This window comes from Tiliqua scincoides, chromosome 6 (assembly GCF_035046505.1).
Source record: "Tiliqua scincoides isolate rTilSci1 chromosome 6, rTilSci1.hap2, whole genome shotgun sequence".
In the NCBI taxonomy this organism is placed as follows: Eukaryota; Metazoa; Chordata; class Lepidosauria; order Squamata; family Scincidae; genus Tiliqua; species Tiliqua scincoides.
The window spans coordinates 30,640,174-30,666,497 of NC_089826.1; the positions used below are offsets into that span (position 1 = coordinate 30,640,174).

Genomic DNA, 26,324 nt, shown 5'->3' on the forward strand with positions numbered 1-26,324 from the left:
TTTCAAGGGGCTTGGAGAGATTTCTGGAGGAAAAGTCCATCCCAGGTTATAAGCCATGATGGGCATGTGCAGCCTCCTGATCTTATAAGGAGGCTGCCTGTGAATGCCAGATGCAGGGGAGGCAGCAGCATGCAGGCCTCTTTGGTCTTGTGCGCTCCCTCAGGCACCTAGTGGGCCCCTGCGAGATGCAGGAGGCTTGACTAGAAGGGCCTGGCCTGACCCAGCAGGGCTCTTCTAATATTTACTGTAGAAAAAAATGTGTAATACTCGGAAACGGCCCCAAGCATGTGACTCTTCCCGTTTTTAAGTCTGCCTTCTTCCCTTCCCGAACCTGTAGAGGAGACGTCGGTACAAGGCCTTACCCGTCTCCCCATTGGCTGGCAGGCATTCTAGGCCCGCCTCCTTCCGGCAAGCTCCGGCTTCTATTGGTCGCTGCGTGCCGGTTGCGCCCCGTGATTGGCAGGATGGTCCCGAGGGAGCGCTGGGGTTGACGCCAGTGCAGCTGGCCGGGATTTGCGGCTAGTGGAGGCGGCAATTTCCGGATCGGTAGTGGCGGAGCGCAGCGGAGAGGGTCTATGTAAACACCGGACGATGGGGTAAGGCAGCCCAGCGCAGCACAGCCCTCTTGGGGCCTCCCAACTACAGGAGGCCTCGGGGGCTCCGGGCCTCTCCTGTCAGGTGCGGCTCTGCGTGAAGCGGCGACCGGGGGGCGGTGCCGGTGCCGGTGCCGCCTGCGCTCTGCTGTCAGCCCCAGAGCTGCTCCCTGGGCGGGAGGGCTCAGCTTCTTGGGCTCCTCAGTCTACAGAGGGAGGCCTGGTGGAGGCATGCAGGAGGTGGGGGGCTCTTTCTCCCTCACCACACCAGCAGCAGGGCAGCCCCCAACAATGAGTCAGGAAGTAGTAATTGGTGGAACTCCTTGCCACTTGATGGGGGAAGACATTAGGCAGGGGGGGATAGAGGCATGTTCTCCCTCTCACACAGCACCAGGGGACAGCCGCTAACAGGGAGTGTGGGGAAAATCAGGACAGACCAAAGGAGATGTTAATCACAGGAACTCCTTGCCACATGATATGGGGGAAGGCAATATGCAGGGTATAGATGGGGGATGCTCTTTTCCCTCTCACCCAACACCAGCACCAGGGGACAGCTGAGTGTTGGGAGAGACAGGAAATATTAATCAGTGGAACTCCTTGCCACTTGATGGGGGAAGACATTATGCAGGGAGTGGATAGAGGGATGTTCTCCCTCTCACACAACACTACCACCAGGGGACATCCACTAACATTGAGTGTTGGGAGAGTTGGAACAGACCAAAGAAAATATTTCTTATTCCAGTGTGTAGTTTGTTTGTGGAACTCCTTGCCACAGGATGTGGCTCCCCCTTACACAGCACCAGGGGACATTCACTGAGTGTTGGGAGAGTTTGACCAGACAAAAGAAAATATTTATTTACCCAGCGTGTAGTTAATCTGTGGAATTACTTGCCACAGGATGTGGTGATGGCATCTGGCCTGGTTGCCTTTAAAAGGGAATTGGACAGATTTCTGGAGAAAACCTCCATTACTGGTTTCAAGACATGACGGGCATGTGCAACCTCCTGGTTTTGGAAGGAGGCTACCTCAGAAGGCCAGGTGCAAGGGAGTAGCACCAGGAGGCAGGTCTCTTGTTGTCTTGAGTGTTCCCTGAGGCATCTGGTGGGCCACTGTGAGATACAGGAAGCTGGGCTACATGGCATCTGGCCTAATCCAGCAGGGCTCTTCTTATACTGAAATGTGCAGCTTAGAAGGAATGTTAGCCTTGCTTAGAATGTGTGGGTGTGCGTATATACGTGGGTGCATGTGTATATATATAAACAATATTCAAGAAACAAGACTTGAGTCATAGCCATAGGCTCTTCTTATGTACTTATGTAAAAGGCTAACAGGCAACTCCTGGGTTGACTTGGATTTATCCCCTTCACTGGGAGGATATGATATTCTGAACTTTTTATTGGGGTGTGTAGAATCTTATCTCAGTGATAGTAGAGCACATCCTTTCTATGTCGAGCAGTGGTTCTCACACATTTAGCACCAGGACCCACTTTTTAGAATGAGAATCTGTCAGGACCCACTGGAAGTGATGTCATGACCGGAAGTGACATAACCAAGCAGGAAATTTTGTTTTCACAATCCTAGGTTGCAATCCTACCCACACTTACCCAGGGGTATGTCCCATTTACTGTCAATGTTAAAGAATATACATAGCAGCTTGTTAAAAGGACAGGTCTGTAACGTTTTCCCAAATCCAGTCACATATCATGATAGCATCAAGTCTAATATATTAAAAATAAAATATTGAAATGAACGGGGACCCACCTGAAATTTGCTCACGACCCACCTAATGGGTCCCGACCCACAGTTTGAGAAACATTGATGTAGAGAATTCCAAATTCAGTTCCTCTTCGGCATGTCCAAGTAGGACTGAGAAGGACCCCAGACAATGCTTGAGCTAGTGCAATGATCTTCAACCTTTTTAATGCCATGATCCCAATTTAAAATAAATAAATAAATACAGTATGAGACTGGGGACCCACCTCATTCCCTTCCTCCCCCAGAACCCTCTACTCCCACAGCACCCACTCCTCATCCTAGTGCCCTCCCAGTACTGTTCATTGTAACCAAATACTCGTATTAAAGAGAGCAGAAAAAATTCCCATGAAGCCTGGCACTAGTGAAAGCTGTTCTAGTACAATTGCTAAGAACCTGAGCAGGACTGGAACATAATTTCCTGGAACATAAAGGGGTACACCCAAAGCCTTTCGCTTTACCTGGCGGTACTCTAGTCCAGTGGTCTTCAACCTTTTTCATTCCTGTAAGTTGCTGTGAGCCTGGAACGGAGGCTTCATGACCCTATTGGGGTCTTGACCCCAGGGTTGAAGAATACTGAGCTAGAGGGTTCCATGGTCTGACTCACTTCAAGACATCGACTTGTGCTTTCATCAGGCTAACCCAGTGGTTCCCAGACTTTTTCGACTGGCAGCTCCCTTGACCTAGTGTGCCAAAGGCTGAAGCTCCCTATTTGGGCCACAGTCCTGTACATTATATCAGGCAGAGGGTTTTTTGTGAGAATTCCACTGCATCCCCAGGGAGCTGTGACTCGCATTTTGGGAACTACTGGTCTAGCCTGATGTCATGCTTGTCATGCTAATCTGGTTACTGGAAGATAATTGGATGAATAGTATAATAGGAATTTTCCCATATGGATCATATGTATGGATCATGTTGATGGGGGGGGGAGCACAGCTCAGTGGTACTACCGCCATCCTCCAGGTAAGGCTTGGGGTAGTGCCATGCTGCCACCACCCCACAGTGTGCTCATCTGAGGGTCGGCATGCCAATCTCAGGGCCGCCCCCTGAGGGTTTTTTGCCCAGAGGTGTTCTGAGGGCTGGGGAAGCAGCGCACTATCTCTCTGACCCTCCAAAGGCCTTCTGAGGGCTTAAAAAATGTCACTTTCGTTTTCTTCCGTTAAACTGGAAGTGATGTTTATCAGCCCTCTGAGGGCTTTACCAGGCCTTTGGAGGGTTGTTGGAGAGGCTGTGCATGGCCTCCCTGGGCCTCCAGAAGGGAGGCATGAAGCGGTAGCTTGCGGTTGTGACCCCAGGCAGTACCGGGGCCAGGATTGCCACTGAGCGGTAGACCACAAGGCTTTCCATGTGCAAGGCATAAATTCAGTCCCTGGCATCTCCAGGTAGGGCTGCAGAAGGCCATTGTCTAGAACAGGGGTGTCCAAACTTTTTGGCAAGAGGGCCATGTCATCTCTCTGACAGTGTGTCGGGGACTGGGGGAAAAAATTAATTTACATTTAAAATTTGAATAAGTTTACATAAATGAATATATTAGAGATGGAACATATATGAATGAATGAAGGTCTCACAATAGCTCAAGGCCTGTAAAAGGCCTTGCACAAAGCAAGGCAGGCCTTTACTGCTGCTGCTGCTTCACAGATATGAAACAGTGAGTTGCGGAGGGAGCAACTTGTATGAGAGGTCAAGCAGTTGGCCCTTGCACTGAGTGCAGGTGCATCGAACCAGTGCGGGCTCCAGTAAGTCTCCAATGGGCTGGAGGCTTATTGGAGGCTGGGAGCTCCCTGCGGGCTGGATTGGGGGTCCCTGAGGGCCTCAAATTATCCCCGGGCCAGGGTTCTTATGTTCTTATGGTGTAGCCACACCTGATCTAGAACTCTGGAGAGCTGCTACCAGCCAGCGTAGACTATTTTAAGCCAGATAGACCACTGATCTGTGTCAGTATAAGTGGTGTCATATGATTCTCTACTTTGTATCTGTCTGTGAATATAGAACCAATATCACTTACTTTGACCCTATTGTACCCTAAAACACTTGAACCACTTTTTGCTATCATAATTGGGGGAAAGGTATAATTAACCTGTGCCCCATTTCTCTCCAGCAATTTGAGCACTCCACTGTACTGTTTAATAATTGATCCTGGAGCGTGACTCATTCTGTATTCACAGTTACCAGCACACTGGCACTAAGTCTGGCTTTGTACGTTAACTTCAGTTAGGCTGCAACCCTATTCACACCTACAAGAAAGCAGGCTCCTTTGAAATCAATGGAACTTTTAGGTGTATGGAATTGTGCTGCTTGTGGTGTCTTGCTGTCAATAAGAACATAAGAACAGCCCCACTGGATCAGGCCATAGGCCCATCTAGTCCAGCTTCCTGTATCTCACAGCGGCCCACCAAATGCCCCAGGGAGCACACCAGATAACAAGAGACCTCATCCTGGTGCCAATTAGTAACACATGCTAAAATCACACCTTTACTCAAAGGCTGAAAGAAATCCGTTCTTCCAGTACTCTTTTCGTGTGACTGCCAGTGTAACAGAGTAGTTAAAATTAATATTAAAGCATAATTAATCTGAGTTCTAATGTTGAGTATGTATTCTGTGTGTGAAATGCTGTAATGTAACTCGTGTTAGTTATGTAAAATGTGGAAGTGTGAGGGTAAGTATTGCTTCTAGTGAAATGGAAGTGAAAGCATTCTAGTTATCTGAGAATCTTTGATGTTCATAGTGTGTGTTTGCAAAGTACAGTTTCTTCTAATATGACTTTCATCTTCAGGAAATACTGCTATTTCTGTACCTGTCTAGTTTGGATTACTGCTGTACAGCTGTATGATAATAATGCACTTTGGGAAGGGTATGATTATTCTCAAGTGACACATGTAGCAAATTCATGTTTCAGTGCAAATCCACCTACTTCACGGTCCACAATCAAACTATATTTTTGCATACGCAAATCATGGAAGTTTGATTCAGAGGCATTTTTCATACCGGGGGCATGCTTTTTCCTGGATTACAATTGAAGTTATGCTTCACTCTGTGCATCTTTCTCCCCCCCCCCCCCAATGGGTAAGCATCCATCTTGCAATTGCAGGATAACCCAATTAATATTTCCCCTGGTGTCCCACTGCTCTCTTTACCATCAGGGCTAGGGGATGGACCCATGTCTTCTGTGGTTTCCCTCTGTTGGCTGTAGCTATGTGCTGTGTTATGTAATCATGGGACTCGTTTTTCCCCACCTTTGGGACTCATGGATTGGCAGAAAGGGAAGAAATGTTGCATGGTTCCTCCCCAGTCTGAGAGGAGAAAGGTGGTGGCTGTATCCAAGACAGTGGCTTAATTTTTTGAAGACACTCTTCAGCCCTTCTTGTCGCATCAGGGGTGCTTGTGGCACATTGAAAATTGTTTCACTGTAGCATAATGAAGTTGACACTTGCTTAATATACATATTTACAACACTTCTGTTTAGTGGTAAAATGAGCAGTCTGTAAATTCACCATAATCCTTTGCTGCTGTTGACAGCTGGTATGTATCTATTCAACCCCAAAAGATCTTTAATCAAGACATAACCATTCAAGGATTCTGTGACAGGGGGCTGTTAAACTCCTTTAATACAGTGGACTGAATAGCATTCATGGTACCTGCTGAGGGCTGAAGGTGACATCATTAAGTTTGGAGGTGTGGGGAGACTTGCAGAGGGGACTATGGGCTCCCAGCACTCTCTGGAGGGCCATAGCAACTCCAAATAGGTTTTTTAAAAGCCCTTTGTCCCTGGCCGTGGTGCGATCATGGAGCACAGTTGCTGCCCCTCTCCCACAGCTGCTCAGACTCTCCCAGTGAGTTTGAGAATTGCTGGCCTAGACCAGTGGTTCCCAAACTTTTTAGAGACCCTGAAGTCTGCTACCTGATTTATGAATGCCAAGGGATGTGGCTTTAATGGTGATTGGGCAACTTGTTTAACCCTTGATTTGATGTACATAGCCTAATTTGTCCTGTCAGGTTTGTCACAGGAAAATTGGGCCATGACCCATTGGTGGGTTCCAGATGCACAGTGTGAGTACCGTTGGCCTAGACATTAATACATGCCCCTAGGTAAATTTCTCAGTTTGCTTTTTGCTGATCCTGCTTCTCTGTTCAGTGGGGAAAAGGTTTGGAAAAGGTTTGAGGCAGACAAAACGGAAAACTAGAAGCTTTGTGTGTCTTCCGTTTTGGTCAAAGGAGGCTATGGCCTGTTCTTGGCAAACTTTCTGGTCTGAGGGCCACATTTCTGGTCTGAGGGAGATTGTGCAGAGGTCCATAATGCATACTTGTAGCAATTACCACATTTATTTGTATAGTTACCCAAGTTAGCAATCTATCCAAATTCTTTCCAATTACAAATCTCTCTCAAGCAAAGACTTTCAAAATCTGATTAAGCACAGATATGCCTCTCTAAAACTACCCGGTACATTCCAATTTGCCTGCATTACAAATTTCCCACATGGATGAACTCTACTTGAAAAAGAATTAACAGAAGCACAGGTACATTACGTCCCTTCTCATCTCCTTTAGCTAATTCAACTAGTTTCCCTTCTTTCCTGATTACATATCACACAGTTAGGGCACAATCCTAACCCATGTTCCAGCACTGACTTAAGGGCAATGCAGCTCCTAGGTAAGGAAATAAACATTCCCTTGCTTTGAGGTGGCCTCCATGAGTGTCCCCCAACTGCAGGATGTAGCACACATCCCATTGGCACAGTTATGCCAGTGCTGGAAAATGGGTTAGGATTTGGACCTCAGTCAAGCAACAAGCAATAGACCAGTGGTTCTCAAACCTTTTAGAGGCCCTAGAGGCTGCTGCCTGATAAATGCCAAGGAGTGTGGCTGTAATGGTGATTGGTGGTGGTACTCCTCCATCCCAAGTAGCAACTTGTTTAACCCTTGATGCACATAGCCTAATCTGCCCTGGCAGTTTCGCAAACCACCAAAAATTGGGTCATGACACACTGGTGGGTCCTGGACCCACAGTTTGAGAACTGCTATCTATCTGATAGCCTTCCTTGAGTTTATCTGATACACTTCCTTGAGTTGATTAGCACTCATGTAGAGTGAGAGGTGAAAGCTCTATGCCCAGTTTGTTCTGCCTGTGTGCAAGAAAGAGGAACAGGTGAGTTGCAAATAAGCAACTGATTATACTGTAGATGGAGAAGACACAAGGGCAGATTGCCATGTGCACCCGTGATTGCTGCCTACGACCACATGTGCAGAAGTGTAATCTGCTGTTGACAGCAATATAAAGGGATGGATTGAAGTCAGAGTTAGCAGCACAATTGGAGAACTGGTCTGAATGCTTTAGTGGGCCAGATCCAACCTGTGGGTCTTATTTTGCCCTTGCTCATGAACGCTTAAGCCATTGGTGCTCAAACTGGTGGGTCACAACCCACCATTGAAACGTAAAAGTGTCATTTTCCCCATAAGGAGAGTAACCCAGAAATGGGTGTCCCAATGACTCCACAGTGATTGTGGTGCATGGGCACCCAGAAGCATTTTGATGTACCCTGGTGGTCTGTGCAGTCTCCTGGAGGGTCATAGAAGCTCACAGTCCCCTCCGGGAGCCTCCCCACTGCAGCAGTGGGCTTCAGTTTTCAGTTGAAGCCCACTTCCGGTTTGCAGCTGGAGCTCTGGAGCTTGGAGTTTCCGAAACAGGAAGTGGGCTCTGACTGCAGTTCGGAGCCCACTGCAGCAGAGAAGAGGCTTGTGGAAGGGGCTATGAGCCTCCAGGACCCTCCGGAAGGCTGCACAGTCCCCCCAGTATGTTAAAATGCTTCTGGGTGCATGTGGCACTGTGATTGCTGCAGCGCTGTCAGAATACCCCCCCCCCATTCCAGTCCCCGCCCTGCAAGCACTTACCAGTGCTTCTCAGACTCATGGGGCGTTGGGAACCACTGGCTTAAGCTATAATAAATGGGTTTCTCTTTAACATAGTCAAAGTAGCTGCTCACTTTTTTGTTTCTGTGTGGTCACTCCTCCAAAAATTATTTTGTTTAGCCACTTTTTTTGTACATTTAGGGCATTTTGTATTTAGGGCATATTGAAGAAATTTAGAACTGAAGGGAATGCTTTTTGTTTGTGACAGGCTTCTGAAATGCAATATACTGTTGAAGAAGGTGGAAACTTATAATTTATAAGTAAACAGGATGGAACTTAATTGACCAGTCTGTAATTTTCCAGATTGTCCTTTTACAGTATCAGTGTTACACTGGCACCCTTCCAATCCTCTGACACTGATTTTGATTTCAAGGACAGTTTGCATGTTTGTTAATATGTTAATGTTTTTATCTGTTTTTTAATATTATGTTTTAATCTGTTTTTAACCTGTTGTAAGCTGCCCTGGGTCCCTTCGGGGAGAAGGGCGGGGCATAAATAAAGTTTATTATTATTATTATTATTAGAAATAATAATAATAATATTTGGGTAAGAAATATTTTGGGTTCCTTAACCCAAAATAAGAAACTTTTGGGTTCTTTAACGCATGATGCCATTTAAATTTGTTAATTTTTCAACACACTCAACAACCTTATTTTTGTCACTTCTGTTAGACTCAGTTCTGTTTGAAAGCGTTCTTCAGACTCATTCTCTGAAAGGGTAAATGCAGGGCACAGGTATCTGCCCTACATTTTCTGCAGTGAAGGTAGATGCAAATGATTCATTTAGCTTCTCTGCAAGGTCCATATCATCTTTAAGCTTTGCTTTTATGCCCTTGGTTCAACTGATTCCTTGATAGGTTTCCTGCTTTTGATGTATTTGAAGGAGCTTTTATTGTTTGTCTTGATGTTTAGAATCGTATGCTTTTTCTCCTTTTCTCACATGCCTTATCAGCTTAGCACTTGGGTTCCTGTAAGGCGTCTCCTCTCCTATGGTGACCCATCCATTGAGGTCAACTGAAGTATATCTTGCACAGAAGTTCCCAATGTTTTCTCACTTGCATGCACCTTGGCAGCCCATTTCCATAAACTGCACCCCTCATATTAGCAAAATGTTTGTAATTAATACATTTGCTGTTATTTCAAATTTATATGTTTTCAACCTCTGATCCATATCTGATAATACTCATTTGTTGGCCAAAAACTAGCAGTTGGTGAGGCTTTTGGTGGGGCTTCTGCAACCAGCTGTCTGCCTTCCTGACTTGCCAGCCCCACAAGGCATTCTAATACAGACCTTTCCTGCCTTTCCTGCCATTATTCAGAGCTGCATTGCTCTTACCTTGGAGCTGGAAAGTTGGTTAGGATTGCACCCTAAGCAGTCCTAGAGTGGCTTTCTCTGAGAAGGGACAGGCAGGCTAAAAATGTTTGAATAATGAATGTGTTATTGTAAGGGTTTTGGATTTGTGCCCTGTTTGTATTGTCTTTATTGAGATGGGATACTTGTACTGTATTCCAGTTCTATACGAGGTTTTGGCAGGAGTTAGAGAATCTGTGTCTTCCATATATATTGTGAAGCTGCTCAGCAAAGCATGCTAATATGTATATATAGTACTAACTGTAATTATCATATAAAAAGATCCTGACTTAAATGTCATTATGCAATGGGACAATAATTTTCTGTTTAGTTTAATGTCCTGTGTCTTGGTGTTTGAGGCACTATGTCTGCCAAGATAACTAGCTCTGTTTCCTGTATTCTCCCTTCCATAGCTAAACAAACAAGACTTTTTCTCTCAGACCTAGGCTCTGTTGATGTTTTCCATGATGAAAAAGGAAGTAAACAAAGCCATGTAAATGTCAAGTACCACTAAGACACTTGAAATATAGTTGCCTTATGAAAGAGAATAACAGTGACAAATTTGTGGAAATGCTCAAATGATCAGACTGTAAAACACAGAAAATGAGTTGAACTGTACGGAAAATAACATTATATAAGTCAAAACTTAATGGAATGCTGGTTCTGTGGTGCCATGTAAAGATCTAAAATCAAGCAGCTGTGAGAAGCTTAAAGGGTTTATGCACTTCATACATAAGATTGCACTGTAAGATTATTATGAAGAACTGTCTGGTTATGAAGAGACTGGCGCTCAGTGTGAATGAAGAATGCAAACAATGGTATGACTTTATGTTTGTCTAGTTAGAAGTAAGCCCCACAGACTTCAATGGGACTTGCTCCTATACACACACCTGGCACTGCAGCCCTGCAATCCTATATATACTTACCTGGGAATATGTCTTGTCAGGGAAGCTCATTTAAGGTCACGCTTTTAATATGGGGTCAGAATATGGAAATTATAATTTTAAAAAAATGCTTTGACTTGTTCAGAAGCTACCCTTGTTTTATTTATATTCAATTAAAAAGATAGTTTCAATTTGCTGGTGCTTTAATTTTAAGGTATCAGTCAGTAGAAAGAATGTATAACCTCCAGCTTATTGCACATTTTTACTATACAGTAGTTGCAAATTATTCGTTTCCTTGGCTGTCTTAACAGTTTAAAGTACATCAGAGTTGTTTCGTAGTGTAACTTGTATTAAGGCAGACAAAACAGAGCTGCACATTGAAAAGGGTTTTCTTGTAAAACATTGTATAGTACCATTACGATAGGTAACCATTGTATGGTACCATTACCCACCTACTGGGTCCTGACCCACAGTTTGAGAAACACTGCGATGGGCCATTTTGATGTTGTGATCCAGAGGAATGCACATGCCTTTGGTTTTTTCTGAATATGTATCTGCTGTATGTTGCAGTCTCCATGTAGAAGCCATGTGTAGTTCTTTGCCTTAGCACCTATGGTAACTAGAAACAAACAGCATTAATATCTGGACTTTCCATGCAGTTCGTCCATTAAAATGCTTGTGAGCACTAGGTTGTGCTGTGTGAGTGCTAAAACATGGAAACGCTTCTGATGCTCCAGGCCACTGCTGCCCATCACCATGCACTTTCTTCCTCCTGCTAGGTGAAGTTGTGTTTAACATAAAAATGTCAAAGAAAACAGACCTTTTAAAAAAAGTTATTAATAGGTCTGTTAAGGAATATTGCATTTTGTGTCACAAAGCAGGGCTAGAATAGAATACAGTACTAGAAAAAGATCAACTGATGTTTATGAATCAAACTGTGTCAGCACTTCTGATTCAAACAATGTCAGTTAGATCAAATGATTGTGTAAAAGTCTTAGAATGCCTTTTGGTCACAGTGAGGAATGCTCTTGAAGGCACTGTTGAGAAGTATTGGTTGTTAGGAAATAGGAGGTTAATTTCAGGAGAACAGTTTGTAAACATCAGCTGCCTTTGAAGCATGGGAATGGCAAAGAGAACTATTCAGATCAAGGACCTGACCAAATAGCTCTGAGAAATGGCAGCAGTGCGGGAACTTTTGACCTGCAAGGCAGCAACTTCCTTCTTATTCTTGTCAGCTGTTCAGATCTTGGAACTGACTAGTAATACTAACTGCCAGTATTTTAATACATGTTCAATTTTAGATCCTTCAGTAGCTTTTGAAACCAGTCTTTTACATCTTTAAAAACAAAAGACCGGTTTTTTACATTACAATAAAGCTACATTACTGCAGCTTCTATATTATTTAAGTAGCTAAAGTACCTACTTGAAATAATTACATAAAAATACTGCATATATTTTTAAAATATATTCATATCATCATCATCATCTGGCCATCATTTTTTTTTTCTAATACTGTCTAACATATTCTCCAGCTCCAAAGTTTCTCAAGTATCTAACTATGTTCCTGGGACAAGTAGCTTTAAAAAAGCACATCTAAGAAAAATTGCGCTTTTACCTAAATATGATCCAACAGGAGTAGTTTCTATGGGCTTATCACTGCAAGCTGGTTCATCTTGTTGCAAATGAGATTTGCTCTGTAAATCAAGACTGCACTTGACAGTCTTGAGACAAATCTGTCTCCTGGCTTGCATGCTTTCAGGTAACTTGGTGCTCACTGTATGTCATGCATTCTGAAAGGCCTTTGTATGTGTCATCTTTACTCTATGGTATAAATATATAGTAGTAGCAAAATGACAATAGCCTACTGTCATGCTAGGCAGAGAGTATGTGATGGGAAAGTCTTCATATTGCAACGATCTGTATGTGTGGTGTATATCTTTTGTTTTTTGTGCACACTGCACCTCTTCCTAAGTGATCCTCATCAGCAGGGCCAGGGCACCTAGGGTTGAAACTGGTAGACAGGATGTACTACTGTAGTGATTTAGTTTTCTCCATAGGAATTAATGTTAACCATTCTTCAAACAGGAGACTAGTATTGTACTGGAGGGGTAGGGGCTAAACCAGCACTCAGGCCCCCATTCCGGTGGGGCCTGAAGACTTTTTTATTTAGGAAAGACTTCGAGGTCCTATAAGGGCTGCTTTTATAAATTAAGTCTTTTACTGTGTGTTTTTATCTGCTGACTGCATTTTATCTGGTTTTAATTGTTTTTAATTGTTCTTTTTTTAATGTTTATTTGTATTTTATCTTGCTTTGTATTTTAATCTCTATTGTTAGCTGCCTTGGATGCCCTTCAGGGAGAAAGGTGGAATATAAATCAAATAAAAATAAAATAAATTGGATTTTACCATTAAAAAAACTTTATCTGCCTGCATAGCTCCATTTATGTATGTTGGTCATAGTGAGATGAAATGTTCTACTGGTGCATATAGATAATGTGGATACTGTGGAAGAGACCTAGGGCAGTGTTTCTCAAACTGTGGGTCGGGACCCACTAGGTGGGTCAGGAGCCAATTTCAGGTGGGTCCCCATTGATTTCAATATTTTATTTTTAATATATTAGACTTCATGTTACCATGGTATGTGACTGCATTTGGGGAAATGCTGCAGACCTGTACTATACTTTCTGTATATTCATTTAACAATGATAGTAAATGGGACTTACTCTTGGGTAAGCGTGGGTAGGATTGCAGCCTAAGATTGTTAAAAATTTTCCTGCTTGATGGTATCACTTCCGGTCATGACATCACTTCTGGTGAATCCTGACAGATTCTTATTCTAAAAAGTGGATCCCAGTGCTAAATGTGTGAGAACCACTGACCTAGGGAAATCTTTGGACTTTCATTGGCTGATAATCTGTTAGGGTGTACTTTCTTTGTAATTGGTAGCATAATTCTATCTTTAATAATTAGTGACATAGTTTGCCATATAAGAGGCCAGATAACAAATGGATACTTACTCCAAAGTTTATGAAGTGTTTTCTGTTTGGGTTCAGTAAAATGGCTTGCACTGTTACATCTTGTAGTAGGATAAGATAGGATCTTAGATGTATTTAGTGTATATATACATTACTACTATGGCCATGTGGGTTCTTGTGCTTTTCCAAGTCATTAGTATTGCTTGTAGCTCCTTGTGCATATTGATGAGGGAAACACATGTATGTTGAAATGATGTATGAATCCTCTTTTATTATCACTTTGAAAAATGACACTTAACTGTTTCTCTCTCTCAGTCATTTAGACCCTATTGCAATATTCTAGCAATGGACCCAAGAAATGACAGTATTGTTCCCAGTATCACTCAGTTAGAACATTTCCTGACTGAACATGACTCCAATGTTGTTTGGCTCCTAGTTGGTATGTAAAATTTGTTTTGTTCACTATACTTTTCAGTGTTGTTAACATCCCATTTTATATATGGTGCACTTGTAGGTTAACTAGTAACTATGGACAGGTCTTCTATACTGCTAAGAGTCTAAGACAGTTAAAAAAAAACTTCCCAACTGAAGAAAACAACTTTTGTATATTATAGTCTTAAATGGAACTCAACCAAATAATCATAGCCTTTGATCTCATACAGTGTATGCACATACTAGAGATGTAAAATTTCTGGAAGATGGTTTCCTGAAAAAAATTGAAAATTTTGGAAAAATTGAAATGTATGCACTGCATATTTCTTTATCAGTTCTAAACTTACTTTACTTCTTTAAGAACATCAAATGCACGATGTGTGACTTAGTACTTAAAAGTGTACTGTTTGTTCTGTTTATGAAATTTAAGAATATAAATGTCTTAATATTATTAAACTATAAAACCAAGGTTGGAGATAAAACCAAGCACAGTTTGTGTTTAGCCAGTTGGGAAGGTAGAAGAAAAAAGAAAGTTTAAAACAGAAATCATCAATCTTGTATTGGCAAAAGAAAGTTTTTATTTGGCCTTAGAAATAGTTTCTTCTCTCAGCAGCATTATCCAAAAAAACAGAAGAAATTATTTAAAATAAACTGTAACACGGTGAGGTAACAGTGGCATGACTGTACACTTTGCAAGGAGCACTCCATCTATGAAAGAAAAAAAGGAAGAATGCAGGCGTGCCATTGTATCTGAGGTGGTTCTGTTCTGGAACCCCCCATGGTTAGCTGAAATCACAAATACTGGGGATGCTTCCCTGCCCTCAGGAGAGCTTCCGGAGGGTCTTCTGAGCCTCTCAAGCGCTGTGCACGTCAGACTGTGGCCTGTGTGGGCCTCAGAATGGCTGTTTAGGCTGAAAAACTTCAATTCCATTTTTTCCTAAAACTGAAAGTGACTTTTTTTGACCTAAACAGCCATTCTGAACCCCACAGAGGCTGAGGACAGATGTGCGTGGCCTCTGTGAAGCTCAGAAGACCTCTGGACAGTGCGGGGGGGGGGCGCGGCCTCCTCACACCTGCGGATAAGTGAATCCATGGATAAGGGGGCCCGATGTGCATGTCTTTCTGTAGTGTGGGCCTCAGGAACCTGGAGAAGGCAGATGCCACCCAAATCCATCCAAAGTTTCTCTTATGAAACTTTGCTATCAGCAACAGGCTTTGTGCAGTTTCTGTGATTTTTGACTTTCTTTTACATTTATTTAAAATATTTTAATTCCGTCTTTCCTCTGCTGGAAGAGATGCCCAAGGCTGCTTACAATTTATAGAAAAAAAATTAAATAAATGCAATTTATAAAAACAATGAATAAACTCAAAAATAAATAATAGAATAAAAACCATTTGGACAAGGGCAAAACTATTAATATTCAAAGAACTGCCATAGAGGTACAGGAGGCAGACAACCCAAATGCCAAATGAAACAAGAAGGTTTGGAGCCCTTGCTTGAAACACCATGAGATGGGGTAGATCTTAATTCCCTTGGTAGAGGATTCCATAACTGTGGCGCCACTATCGAGAAGGCTCGCTCCCAATGCCGCCATTCCCCTAACTTGGGAGAAAGGCAGCACTCCCAGGAAAGCCCCTACAGATGACCTAAGAGGATGAGTTGGAAAATATGGGAGAAGGCGGTCCGTCAAATAATCTGGCCCCAAACCATGAAGGGCTTTATAGGTCAAAACCAGCACCTTGAATTGGGCCCAGAAGCGAATGGGCAGTCATTGCAGTTGCCAAAGCAGCAGTTTGATATAATCAAACTGCCTAGGTCCAGTAACCACCCTGGCCACCGCATTCTGCACTAATTGCAGCTTCTGAACTGTCTTCAAGGGCAGCTCTTCAAAGGCAGTAATCCAGTCTAGAAGTTACTAGGGCATGGACCACTGTGGTCAGGTCCTATCAACTCAAGTACGGCTGCAGCTGGTGCACTATTTGCTGAAGCTGGGCAAATGCACTCCTGGCCACCGCTGCAACCTGGCTCTCCAGGGACAGTTTGTGAGTCCAGGAGCACTCCCAAACTGTGCTCCTGCTCCGTTTACATCACACAAAAGCAGTCGGGGCAATAATGTATCATGTGTGATGGAAGGGGGGATCTCTGAGATGGAACAGTTTGCTCGCAGATTGCTAATCAGGACGCTATTAGATTCAGGGTAATTACTTCTAATATCTTCTTCCTCAAACTCCTGGCCAGAAAGTCATCAGAGGAAGGCAGATACCAGTCCACCAGCAAGAAGGCCTTGTTTGCTCTTTTCATAATATCTGTAAATTTTGGCACCCTCTTGGTGCACAAATGTGTCTTAGATTTGAGTTTTATATGGTTTATGTTATCCACCGCTTGTAATAACTAGTCTTAAAAGCATTGATTTGTTGTTAAAGAGAAAAATTGTTCATATGAGTTTTTTTTAATTTTTTAATTTTTTCCCTTGTTTTTCATCCATTCCACTGGGAAAAATGGCTTGGGAGGGAAATCTTGCCTATTCAGCTTTGGTTTTGTGGGCCTTTATTCCTCCCCTTGTTGTTGCTAGTGTGCATAATCCAAAGTATTATCTGTACATGGTAGTTTCATGAAATGTGGAATTATTGCTCTCTGCAATATTTGGTATAATTGCTGCAACTGTGTTGTTATATAGCATGTGAATAACAAAGTATTTTATAGTTTCATTGCATTACCCTCTCAATAAACTAGTGAGATGGGAAACTATGGTAACCATTTTATTGATGGGAAATAGTGGCTGAACAATAATGATCTGACCAAGGTCATACAAATAAGTTCATAGCAGAGGTGGAAGTCCATGTCTCCCAGACAAAAGTCTAGCACTCGGTCTGCGGTATTGACTCTTTCACTGGGTTCTGTGAACCATTCCAAATGCAGCAGATGGACTTTTGTGTACACTATTGAATCTGTTGTCCTTCGGTCTTTCAAAAGAACAAGTCTTGAATTGTTCTAAAATGTGTGTAAATTTTTTTTGTAGCTACAATTTTGTCCTGTGGCTGGATTATCTACCTAACTTATTACAATTCTCGGAATATTGGACTTATATTAACATTGGTTCTTAACAGATTACATAAAAATGGCTACATCCATATTGGTAAGTCATCTCAGCTTTAATTAAAGTACATAATATACCTTTGAAAATGCAGTAAAATATTGTTGTAATAACATGATAGGCTCCACTGATATTGGTAAGAGAGAAAGTTATGTACATGTTCAGTGTTATTATTGTGTCATCCAGGTGCTTGGAGCTTTATGAAAGAATGTGCAATGCAGGTACGTCTCCAAGGGGCTTAAATCTGTTGATGCAAAGGACTCAACTGGGGTGGGGGGGAGGCCAGGTACTTGGGGAAAAATGTGTGATTTCTTCATTTGTCCACATTTAAGCTTTGTTAGAATAAGGAATGGGCATTGATGTTAATAGGATTTATACAAGCAAAAGTGGAAAAAATTTCTGCATGCAGTTATTGTAATTGATGATTTACTTAATTTTTTTTTTACTGTAGGCTCCTTCTCATTCTCTGTCCTGTCTGGAAAAATCATGGTTCGTGAAATCTATTACATTACAGAAGACATGTCAATCAGGTACTTGTTTATTTTACCAAAGCAGCTTGTTTCTCATGAAGTAGAAAAGGTTACTAACACCACAATCCTAAGCATATTTACACAGATGCACATTCCACTGTATTCAGTGGAGGCTTGCTCCATTGGATGCAGTGGAACTTACCAGGTAAAGTTAAATGTAGCTATATTGTGTTTTCATGCTGAAAAATACCAGGAGTGTGCAAAGGCTAACATATGAAGAGTGCAATCCTAACCAGCTTTCCAGCACTGGCTTAGCTGTGCCAGTGGGGCATGTGCTGCATCCTGCAGTTGGAGAGCAGTCGTGGAGGCCCCCTCAAGGTAAGGCAATGTTTGTTCCCTTACCTTGGAGTTGCATTTCCCTTATGTCAGTGCTGGAAAGTGGTTAGGGTTGCGACCAAAGGGTACTAAAAGATCAGCAGGAGAACAGGAGAATTAGGAAGGTATGTGGTGTCATTTGTGGTCTCCTTTAGAGGAACCACAAAGACACTTAAAAAAAAAACTAAACTACAGTAATGTTTGACCTTAGTTCTCTAGTTTTTCTAAGTGTTTCCAGTAGTTTTCTAATTTATTGTAGATAAAATATGCAGTAGTTTTGTGTCCAGTGTTTCTAATTATGTAAATGTATATTTTAGAATCCAAGATGGATTTATTATATTTCGTTGGTGGAAGATGTACAATCCAAAACAGAAACAACATGGTAAGTTTCCTTTTTCACCAAGACTTAAAATGTTTTAAAGATGTTGGGTTTTCTGTTGACCAACTCTGTGTGATTGTAACGGATAATGGATGCATATTGTAAAAGCAAATGATTCTTTATTACTAAAACAGAAAACATAGGTGAACTTAACATAAATAATTTAAAAAATAAAATATCCATGACATGTCCAATTTAGAGATTCGGTTCTTATTGATTGCAAGATTTTCATGTGAGGGCTGATTGAGTTTTTCTGTGGTGCTGTATTTTAATTATTCCCCAGTACATACATGCCTGCTAATGAAGAATGTTTTGTTTGTCTCTGTGCTTGCACGATAGTTCTCGATTAATACGGGTTGCCTGAGTTTGCATTGCTCTACAGTTAGTACAGTTAGGGCGCAATCCTAACCAACTTTCCAGCACTGGCATAGCTGTGCCAGTGGGTCATGTGCTGCATCCTGCAGTTGGGGGGCAGTCATGGAGGCCTCCTCAAGGCAAGGCAATATTTGTTTCCTTAATTCGGAGTTGCATTGCCTTTAAGTCAGTGCTGGAAAGTTGTTTAGGATAGTGGCCTTAGTTATCTAAGGCAGGGGTGTCCAAAGTTTTTGGCAGGAGGGCCACATCATCTCTCTGACACTGTGTTGGGGGCCGGGGGGGGGGGGAAGAATTAATTTACATTTAAAATTTGAATAAATTTACATAAGTTTACATAAATGAATATATTAAAGATGAACTTATATGAATGAATGAAGGTCTTGCAATAGCTCAAGGCCTATAAAAGGCCTTGCACAAAGCAAGGCTGGCCTTTCCTTTGCTGCCACTACTGCATCACAGACGTGAAACAACAAGCAGTGGAGGGAGCCCTCATCCCACAGCTCACGCAAGAAGTCAAACAGTTGCCCTCATGCTGAGAGCAGTTGTGTTGGGCCAGTGTGGGCTCCAACAAATCTCCGGAGGGCCAGAGGCTCATTGGAGACTGGGGGCTCCCTGAGGGCCGCATTGAGAGGCCTCGAGGGCCGCAAGTGGCCCCAGGGCCAGGGTTTGGGCACCCCTGATCTAAGGGAATGTTAACATGCAAATTCACAAAGTTACCCTACTTGTACTTCAAATTAAAACAAAGAAAATAAAAAGAAAGTGGCAGAACGTAAGAACTCTGCTGGATCATACCAAAGTTCTCTTTAGGCCAGTGGTTCCCAAACTCCTTTGGGAGAGTTGGGAGCCTTATAAGTATTTGTGGGGGTGGTGGTAGCAACATCATAGTGAATGTGCAGCTGCCGCAAAGAAGGGACTTTAAAACATACCTGGAAGTAGTGCTGGCCATCTAGAGCAGCCATTTTTAACCTTTTTCAGCTCACGGCACACTGTCAAGGCACTAAAATTGTCAAGGCACACTCCCAGTTTTTTACTTACCGTACATTAAATCACTACATTGCAATTAATTTTTAATTAATATAATTAATACAATTAAATCATTACATGACAAGGGGCACAATCCTAACCAGGTCTACTCAGAAGTAAGTCCTATTTTGTTCAATGGGGCTTACTCTCAGGAAAGTGTGGTTAGGATTGCAGCCTAAGAATGGGGGGGGGACATTGGGGGGGAATGTGCCTGTGGGACTTACTTCTGAGTAGACATGCCTAGGATTGGGCTTTTGGTTGCACTCTTATTTCTCAAATACACGAGCAGGCAATTGGCACTTCTCTCTCCTCCTCTCCCCCACCCCACCCCCTCCCACAGGCACATTCCCCCATCTCATAATTGCAGTTAGCACCTCTCCTACTGTCCCTCCCCTCACTTGTCTGCACCTTCCAAAGGTCCAGAATCACTTGCTTCACATTCTCCCCCCCCCATTGCCTGCTCCTGTATTTCAGAAAAAAGTGTGACCAAAAGCCCAGTCCTAGGCATGTCTACTCAGAAGTAAGTCCCACTATAGTCAATGGGTCTTATTCCCAGGAAAGTGTGGCTAGGATTGCAGCCTGAGAGCCCAATCCTGTGTATGTCTACTCAGAAGTAAGTCCCATTATAGTCAATGGGGCTTACTCCTAGGAAAGTGTGGATAGGATTGTGGCCCAATGCCTCTCCTCTGAAAGGCAAAGGCAAGGCAGGGAGGGTTGCTTTGGGGAGCTGCAGGCAACTGTAGCAAGGAGAAGGAACTTTTGTGGACCCTCGGCCAGCCCATTCTTAGGCTGCTGGCCTCAGCAGACTCATTCGTACCTGTTTGCCTGTCCCTGGCTCCCTTGTTCTCACTCACTCCACCCAGACCTCCTCCAGGCTTCTCTCGCTGCCCAGTCAGCACGCAGGGCAAACAATGGACTTGATATGGACTTGATACCAAATCCTAGGCAGGTCTACTCAGAAGTAAGCCCCATAATAGTCAGCAGGGCTTACTCCCAGGTAATTGAGGATCAGGTTGCAGCCTTCCTCTTCCTCAGCGCCTCTTCCTTGCTCCTTTTTCACCTGCTGCGTGAGGGTCAAAGCAGCTGCTTCTCCGCCTGCGGCTGCTGCCTGCCTCCTCTGGCCCTGCGTGTGCTGTGGCATAGCAGTTGAAAAACGTTGATCTAGAGGGTACAGGGGGCTCGCACCCCCTCAGTAAGCCTCCCCACTGTTCAGAAAGGCTCTGTCTCCAATTGCAACTCACTTCTGGGTTAGCAATCGAGCCATTCTGAGCAGTGGAGAGGCCCACTGGGGGGCTGCAAGCCCCCTGCATCCTCCAGATGACAGGTGCTACCCCCAATATGTTAAATAATTCCTTCACAGCAGCAGAAGAATCACTGAAGTGCCATCACCACAGTCATTCCAGTTCCTTCTTCCAGTTCCCCTGGTGGGTTATGACACACCAGTTTCGGAACCACTGCTTTAGGCCAATTTCCTGTGTCCAACTGTGGTCAGTCAGATGCTGCAAAGTGCACGCTGGGCATGAAGGTAATAGCTTCTCCTTGTTGTTTCTCCAGCATCTGGTACTCGGAGGTATACTGCCTCTGACTGTGGAAGTTCCTTTCATTCATCATGCATTTTTCTACCCCTTTTAGAAGTTACTGAAGTTAGCCCCTGTTCCTATGTCTTATAGTTGCAAATTTCATAAAGAGCCAGTTCACAAATTCCATCAGATTCCAGTTAGTCTATAAGTTCAGCAGAATTACTACAAATAAAAAGAAAACTTGGTGATGGCAAAATTTGCCCATGCACCCTGTAGCCTTCTGTTGCCTTCCATAGGCAATTTGTTCAGCAGCCTGCCCAGTAAAAAGCCCAGACTTAAGCAGATATATCAGGCACAAGCAGACACATCTGTTCCTGATCCAAATGTGGTGTCCTTTCTTGGTGAGTGATTTTGACATGAAGGAAGGGCAAAATATATAAATGTCATCAATTTAAGCAGACTTCTCATCTCCAAGCTGCCAGAGTGACATATGTAAACTATCTGTCCTGGTTCTGTGTAATTGGTTATGACCCTTGGTAATAAATAGGACATGCATGCACTTGTTTTTGTTCAGTTGCTTGTCCCAAATGAATTGAGTGTAGTTTTTGAGAACATTTAAATAGGCTGGATACTTTGATGGTTTGTGAATAGTGGAAATATGCTTTCTTATGCTACTGGCTGCTATTGCAATCTTAGCTTATTTAGAAACTGAAGTAGTGGCATTCATGTTCCTGATAACTGAGCTGTTATCATAAGAATTAATCAAACCGTTGGGTTATAAAGTATTACAGTGAATGTTTTTTCTTTTAAGTCAATTGCAACAGCTAAGTTCAATTCTGACTCAGCAGCTTAATTGTTGTAGAAAAGAATAGTAAGCCTATGGCTGAATAATTAATGCACAAGACTGCATTTCATTTTGGGCTACAGGGTTTATGTGTGTCACTTATAAATGACCTCATTGAGAGTAAATACTGTTCTTGTGAGTTGTGAGATGGATTTTTAACTTGAATTCACTTACTGAAAAATATCAGTTATAGAGCAGTAATTTAAAATATGACGCTATAGGGACAGCTACCATTTTGTTGAGTGGTGCTCTGACTGGTGGAGTTTTAAAGCCTGCATGGTTTGACCTTTTCTAGTGCAATGCGTCTGTCAATATGGATTGCATTGGTAGGTCAAAAGAAGGAACATTTTGTAAGCAATGGTTCCCATGATCCTATGTTCAAATATACAAAGTATCTCCTAGTGCAACTGTTATCTTTTACACAGGAAAAGGAGGTAGAGCCAATCTCTTCCTATGTAGATTCAGGTATAGAAGCAGCACCTGAACAGGCAAAAGATAACATTTCCATTCTACAGTGATACTGATTTATGGCACTGTGGTATAATTGTTAGGGTAACAATGGAAAAAAAAAACCCAGGTCCAGATCCCTGCTCAGTAATGAGGCTTGCTAGTTGACCTTATCTATTAGCTTAACCTACTTCACAGAATAATGAGAATAAAATCTTACTGGCCTTATTTACTTGATCTTGGATTAGGAAATACTGTATACACAAGTTTACAGAAAATATGCTTGATTTAATATGGTAGTTTCAACAGTTCTGATATACACTATTGTAAGCAAGTAATATCCCATGGGACAATCTAAGGAAAAGTGGTCCTGCATCTCCATTGCTAATCATAAACTGGGGAGGGGCTGTAGCACAGCTGTAGAGTGTATGCTTTGTATTTGGAAGTTCCCAGGTTCAAACTCTAGACTTTCAAAGTTGGACTGAGAGGGACCCCTGTTGGAAATGCTGAATGCAAACAGTACTGAGTAGGTGTCTGGTAGCTTCATATGATCAGAACTAGAAGAGTTGTGCCTTTCTGTAACATGCATTCCTTATAATGTTGCCTGTTGAAGGCCAGGATAGGACCCAATGGCCTCTTTGCTATTCTTTCCTGATTATTTTGGTATTGTGGATTAATTTGTTGACATTAAAAAATGCTTGTAGAAATGCTTTGGTCTTCCTTTTTACTTTTTCCAGTTAATTCAGAAAGTTTCAATGGCTAATTGGTCTAATTTCGCTCTCCAACCTCACTTCTGCTATTAAAAACATATTACATTTTTAACAGGACAACATTTTCCTTCTTGGTTTCTATTATGAGGTTAATAATCTTGCTAATAAGAATGTTCAGGTGAACTCAGCAAATGAATGTCGTCTTTTGCGTGAGTTGTTTTCTGTGGGCAGGAGTAGGTTTTTCTTTGTCAGTCTTCTTAGGTAAATATATAAAATACTGAGATAAGTAGGTGGAAATAAAGTAGTCTACTTTAAGAAACTTAATTTACACAAGTGGAATATCAAAACAGTTCATGTCCCTTGAGTAAGTAAGTAATAGGGTTATTGTTAAAGAACCCAAACCCCTAGGTAATTATAGCAAAATTGTTTTTAATTAGGCCATACTATTTGTAACTGAAATTGTGGCATATCACTAATACTCTACATTTATATATGATACTGTACAGTTTCAAATTTTAATAAGAATTAAATAAGGATATAGTGAAAAGCAACCTTCTTGAAGCTGTATTGAAAATGGAAGGAGGGGATTGGAAGTGAAATAGAGGGAAGCAAGAGCTGCTGGCCACCATAATTTTAAACAGCTAATGGTTTTTTCTGTTCTTCCCGTTGACCCATAGTTAAAATTAGCTGCTGAAGGAGAAATAAGACGAGTAGAGAGAAGCAAGGGACAGAGAGGCCCAACTTGTGCACTTCCTCTTACTGTCTGCTGACCCTTCATGTGTGAGTCAAAGAGATTAGAACAGGATTTCTTAAACTGTGGGTCGCGACCTGATTGTTGGTGGGTCGCAAAGCTTTAACTGATAAGGCATGAAGCCCTATGTAAAGTGAAACTGAGCCATATGGTGCGTTTACTCATGAGTAGGCGAACTTGCCTGTGATTTCAGGTATCTATGGGGGGTTCTGGAACGGAACCCTCATCTATAAGGGGGCATGCCTGTATGACTTTTTCTTTTTGATTGTTGTTCACTAACAAAGGAGGGAAACGTAATTACCTGAAAAGTTGTTAGTGTAGTGTAGTGTAGTGTAGTGTAACAAAGCAACCTTTGTTAAACTTCTTCACTTGCTTGCCAGGAGATTATATTTGCTAGCCACAGATTACCCAGTGCAGATATTACAAGCTTGAATTATTAGGGTATGTGATTGCGGCTGGTGATTGTCCTAGATAGAAGATCATGATTGGTACTTCAGGTATGTATATGCCTTAGTTAATTATGAATCTGTAAGTATTCCGGTACTAGCATACATCTCTTCGTGCTTGTACTATCAGCAATTTTTCCAGAATTCTCTCTTTGTTGCTTTGCTGAGATTGACTCATGAGAAGCCAAGCTTAATAGAACATGCACCTTTTTGTTGCACTTTATAGATCCAAAGGCAGAAACAAGATTATATATCATGGTGAATGATTTTGAATTTCATGTCTACAACCGTTCTGACCTTTATGGACAACTTCAGGAACTGTTTGGTTTGGATCCTACAATAATTCCTCCGAAGAAAGAGGATGAAAAAGCACGGGAAAATGGGAGAGAGAGATCACATCCCAATCTTGAAAGGTGCAAATATTTATCTGTTTAAGTATTTATTTGAATATTGTGTCAAACGTGGCCAGGGTGTTTTGAATTTTTGATTTTTTTTTGTTACTAGTTGCTTCTCTGAACAATTTCAGGTCGCTCCTTATTGCCTAAAAAGTTTAAGTGCATGCTTCTCATTTTTTGGCCACTGGGCTAGGTAACTGGATTTTTTGGTGATAGCATATCATGCTGGAATATATTAATCTTAATGGAATACAGCACAGAGGGTTGCTTGTTCAACGTGGTCCTAATCTGGTGATTGGTCCCTGTCTACTTATTGAAACTGAACAGGACAGCACTGTATTTTGTTCTGTTTTCAAGCAACAGTGGCATCGCTTGTTAGAATGTCCTTTTATTTCTCAAACTATCATTACTCCCTGTTTTAAAAGCCAGAACTTTATTTATTAGACATGATACACTTCATTAGCTGTGTTTTCGATTTGTAGAATTACACTTTTTCTCAGTTGGTAAGTGCCATTTTTTGCCCCTTGAAAAATGTAAAATGGAGGCGGGGGTTAAGTACAAGATGAACTTAATATTACAGTGATTGTAGTAATCTAGCTAACATATATTAGCTAAGAGCCTTGCCTATTGCTCTTGAAGTTTAAAGGTTGTTGGAATTACCTGTATTTGTCCTGTTTTATCTTTCATTTTAGAGTGATTAAAATGAGTGATTTGGCACAGAGTGCTTCCAGGTATTAGTGTTATAAGAAATTGTATGCAGCAAATTTCCCTGTTCTAAAGACACAGTTTTTTTTTTTTAAACTGACAATTTTCCTTTATGTATACTGTATACATAATGTAATGCTTGTAGACAGGGAAGCTCCAGCTATACTTGTAAGAAGTTGCTAGGTCAATGCTAGACTACTGTAATATTTTTATTATTAGCATTGGTTGCTATATATTGTGTACACCTGGACACTCTAATGCACTTATTCCATGTTCATTTGTCAGGAAAGCAATATTAGCAAACTGGGGTTGTGAACTTAAGCATATTTTGTGGAATTCAGTTCTATTTTAGTAAATGGGTCAGGTTTCCATATAGGATTGAGGTGTTAGTTAAGTGTTTCTTGTAAATTTAATATGCTTTTTCTTTCAGTGTTAAAGTAAAAAGTGAATCCCAAGACCCTTCATCATCATGGAGATCTCTTATTCCTGTAATCAAAGTCAATGTTAGCACAGTAAGTAAAATAATTTCTGTTTGATTGTATTTTGGTTGTGTTTTTCTCTGTGTAGTTTAAAGCTGGCTGTATTGTGAAGCGTCTTAGATGCTGCTCACTTCAGTACTTGTCTTTTGTTGGCATGTAACAAGTTTGTGTATCTTTAGATTAAATACTTGGCCTGATTCAGGTTCTGTAGTATTTTCTATTGTGCTTTTCATCTACTTTGAGAAACTCAAAGCAAGTAACAGAAAAAAAGATGCACTACAGCAGCAGTTCCCCAGCTGGTGTTTGGGAAAGTGGTAGCAGAGGAGAGGCAAAGTCTGTGATGCAATTCTCAGGATTGCGCTGCGGCCGGGTCCGATGGAGGAGTTGACTGGATGGAGGAGTTTTATGCAGCGCTGGCCA

At 42.0% G+C, this 26,324-nt stretch overlaps 1 protein-coding gene across 1 annotated transcript in view; it reads left to right on the forward strand.

Moving 5' to 3' along the window:
• The first annotated feature begins 507 nt into the window (after positions 1 to 507).
• Positions 508 to 26,324, forward strand: part of BLTP1 (bridge-like lipid transfer protein family member 1) — a 160,644-nt gene continuing 134,827 nt past the window's right edge. Inside the window, exons 1-7 of the mRNA XM_066633009.1 lie at positions 508 to 596; positions 13,774 to 13,897; positions 16,911 to 17,027; positions 17,437 to 17,515; positions 18,148 to 18,212; positions 24,552 to 24,738; positions 25,856 to 25,937. Coding sequence (XP_066489106.1) covers positions 13,804 to 13,897; positions 16,911 to 17,027; positions 17,437 to 17,515; positions 18,148 to 18,212; positions 24,552 to 24,738; positions 25,856 to 25,937 — 624 coding nt within the window. The 5' untranslated portion in view covers positions 508 to 596; positions 13,774 to 13,803. The remainder of the gene's footprint in view (positions 597 to 13,773; positions 13,898 to 16,910; positions 17,028 to 17,436; positions 17,516 to 18,147; positions 18,213 to 24,551; positions 24,739 to 25,855; positions 25,938 to 26,324) is intronic.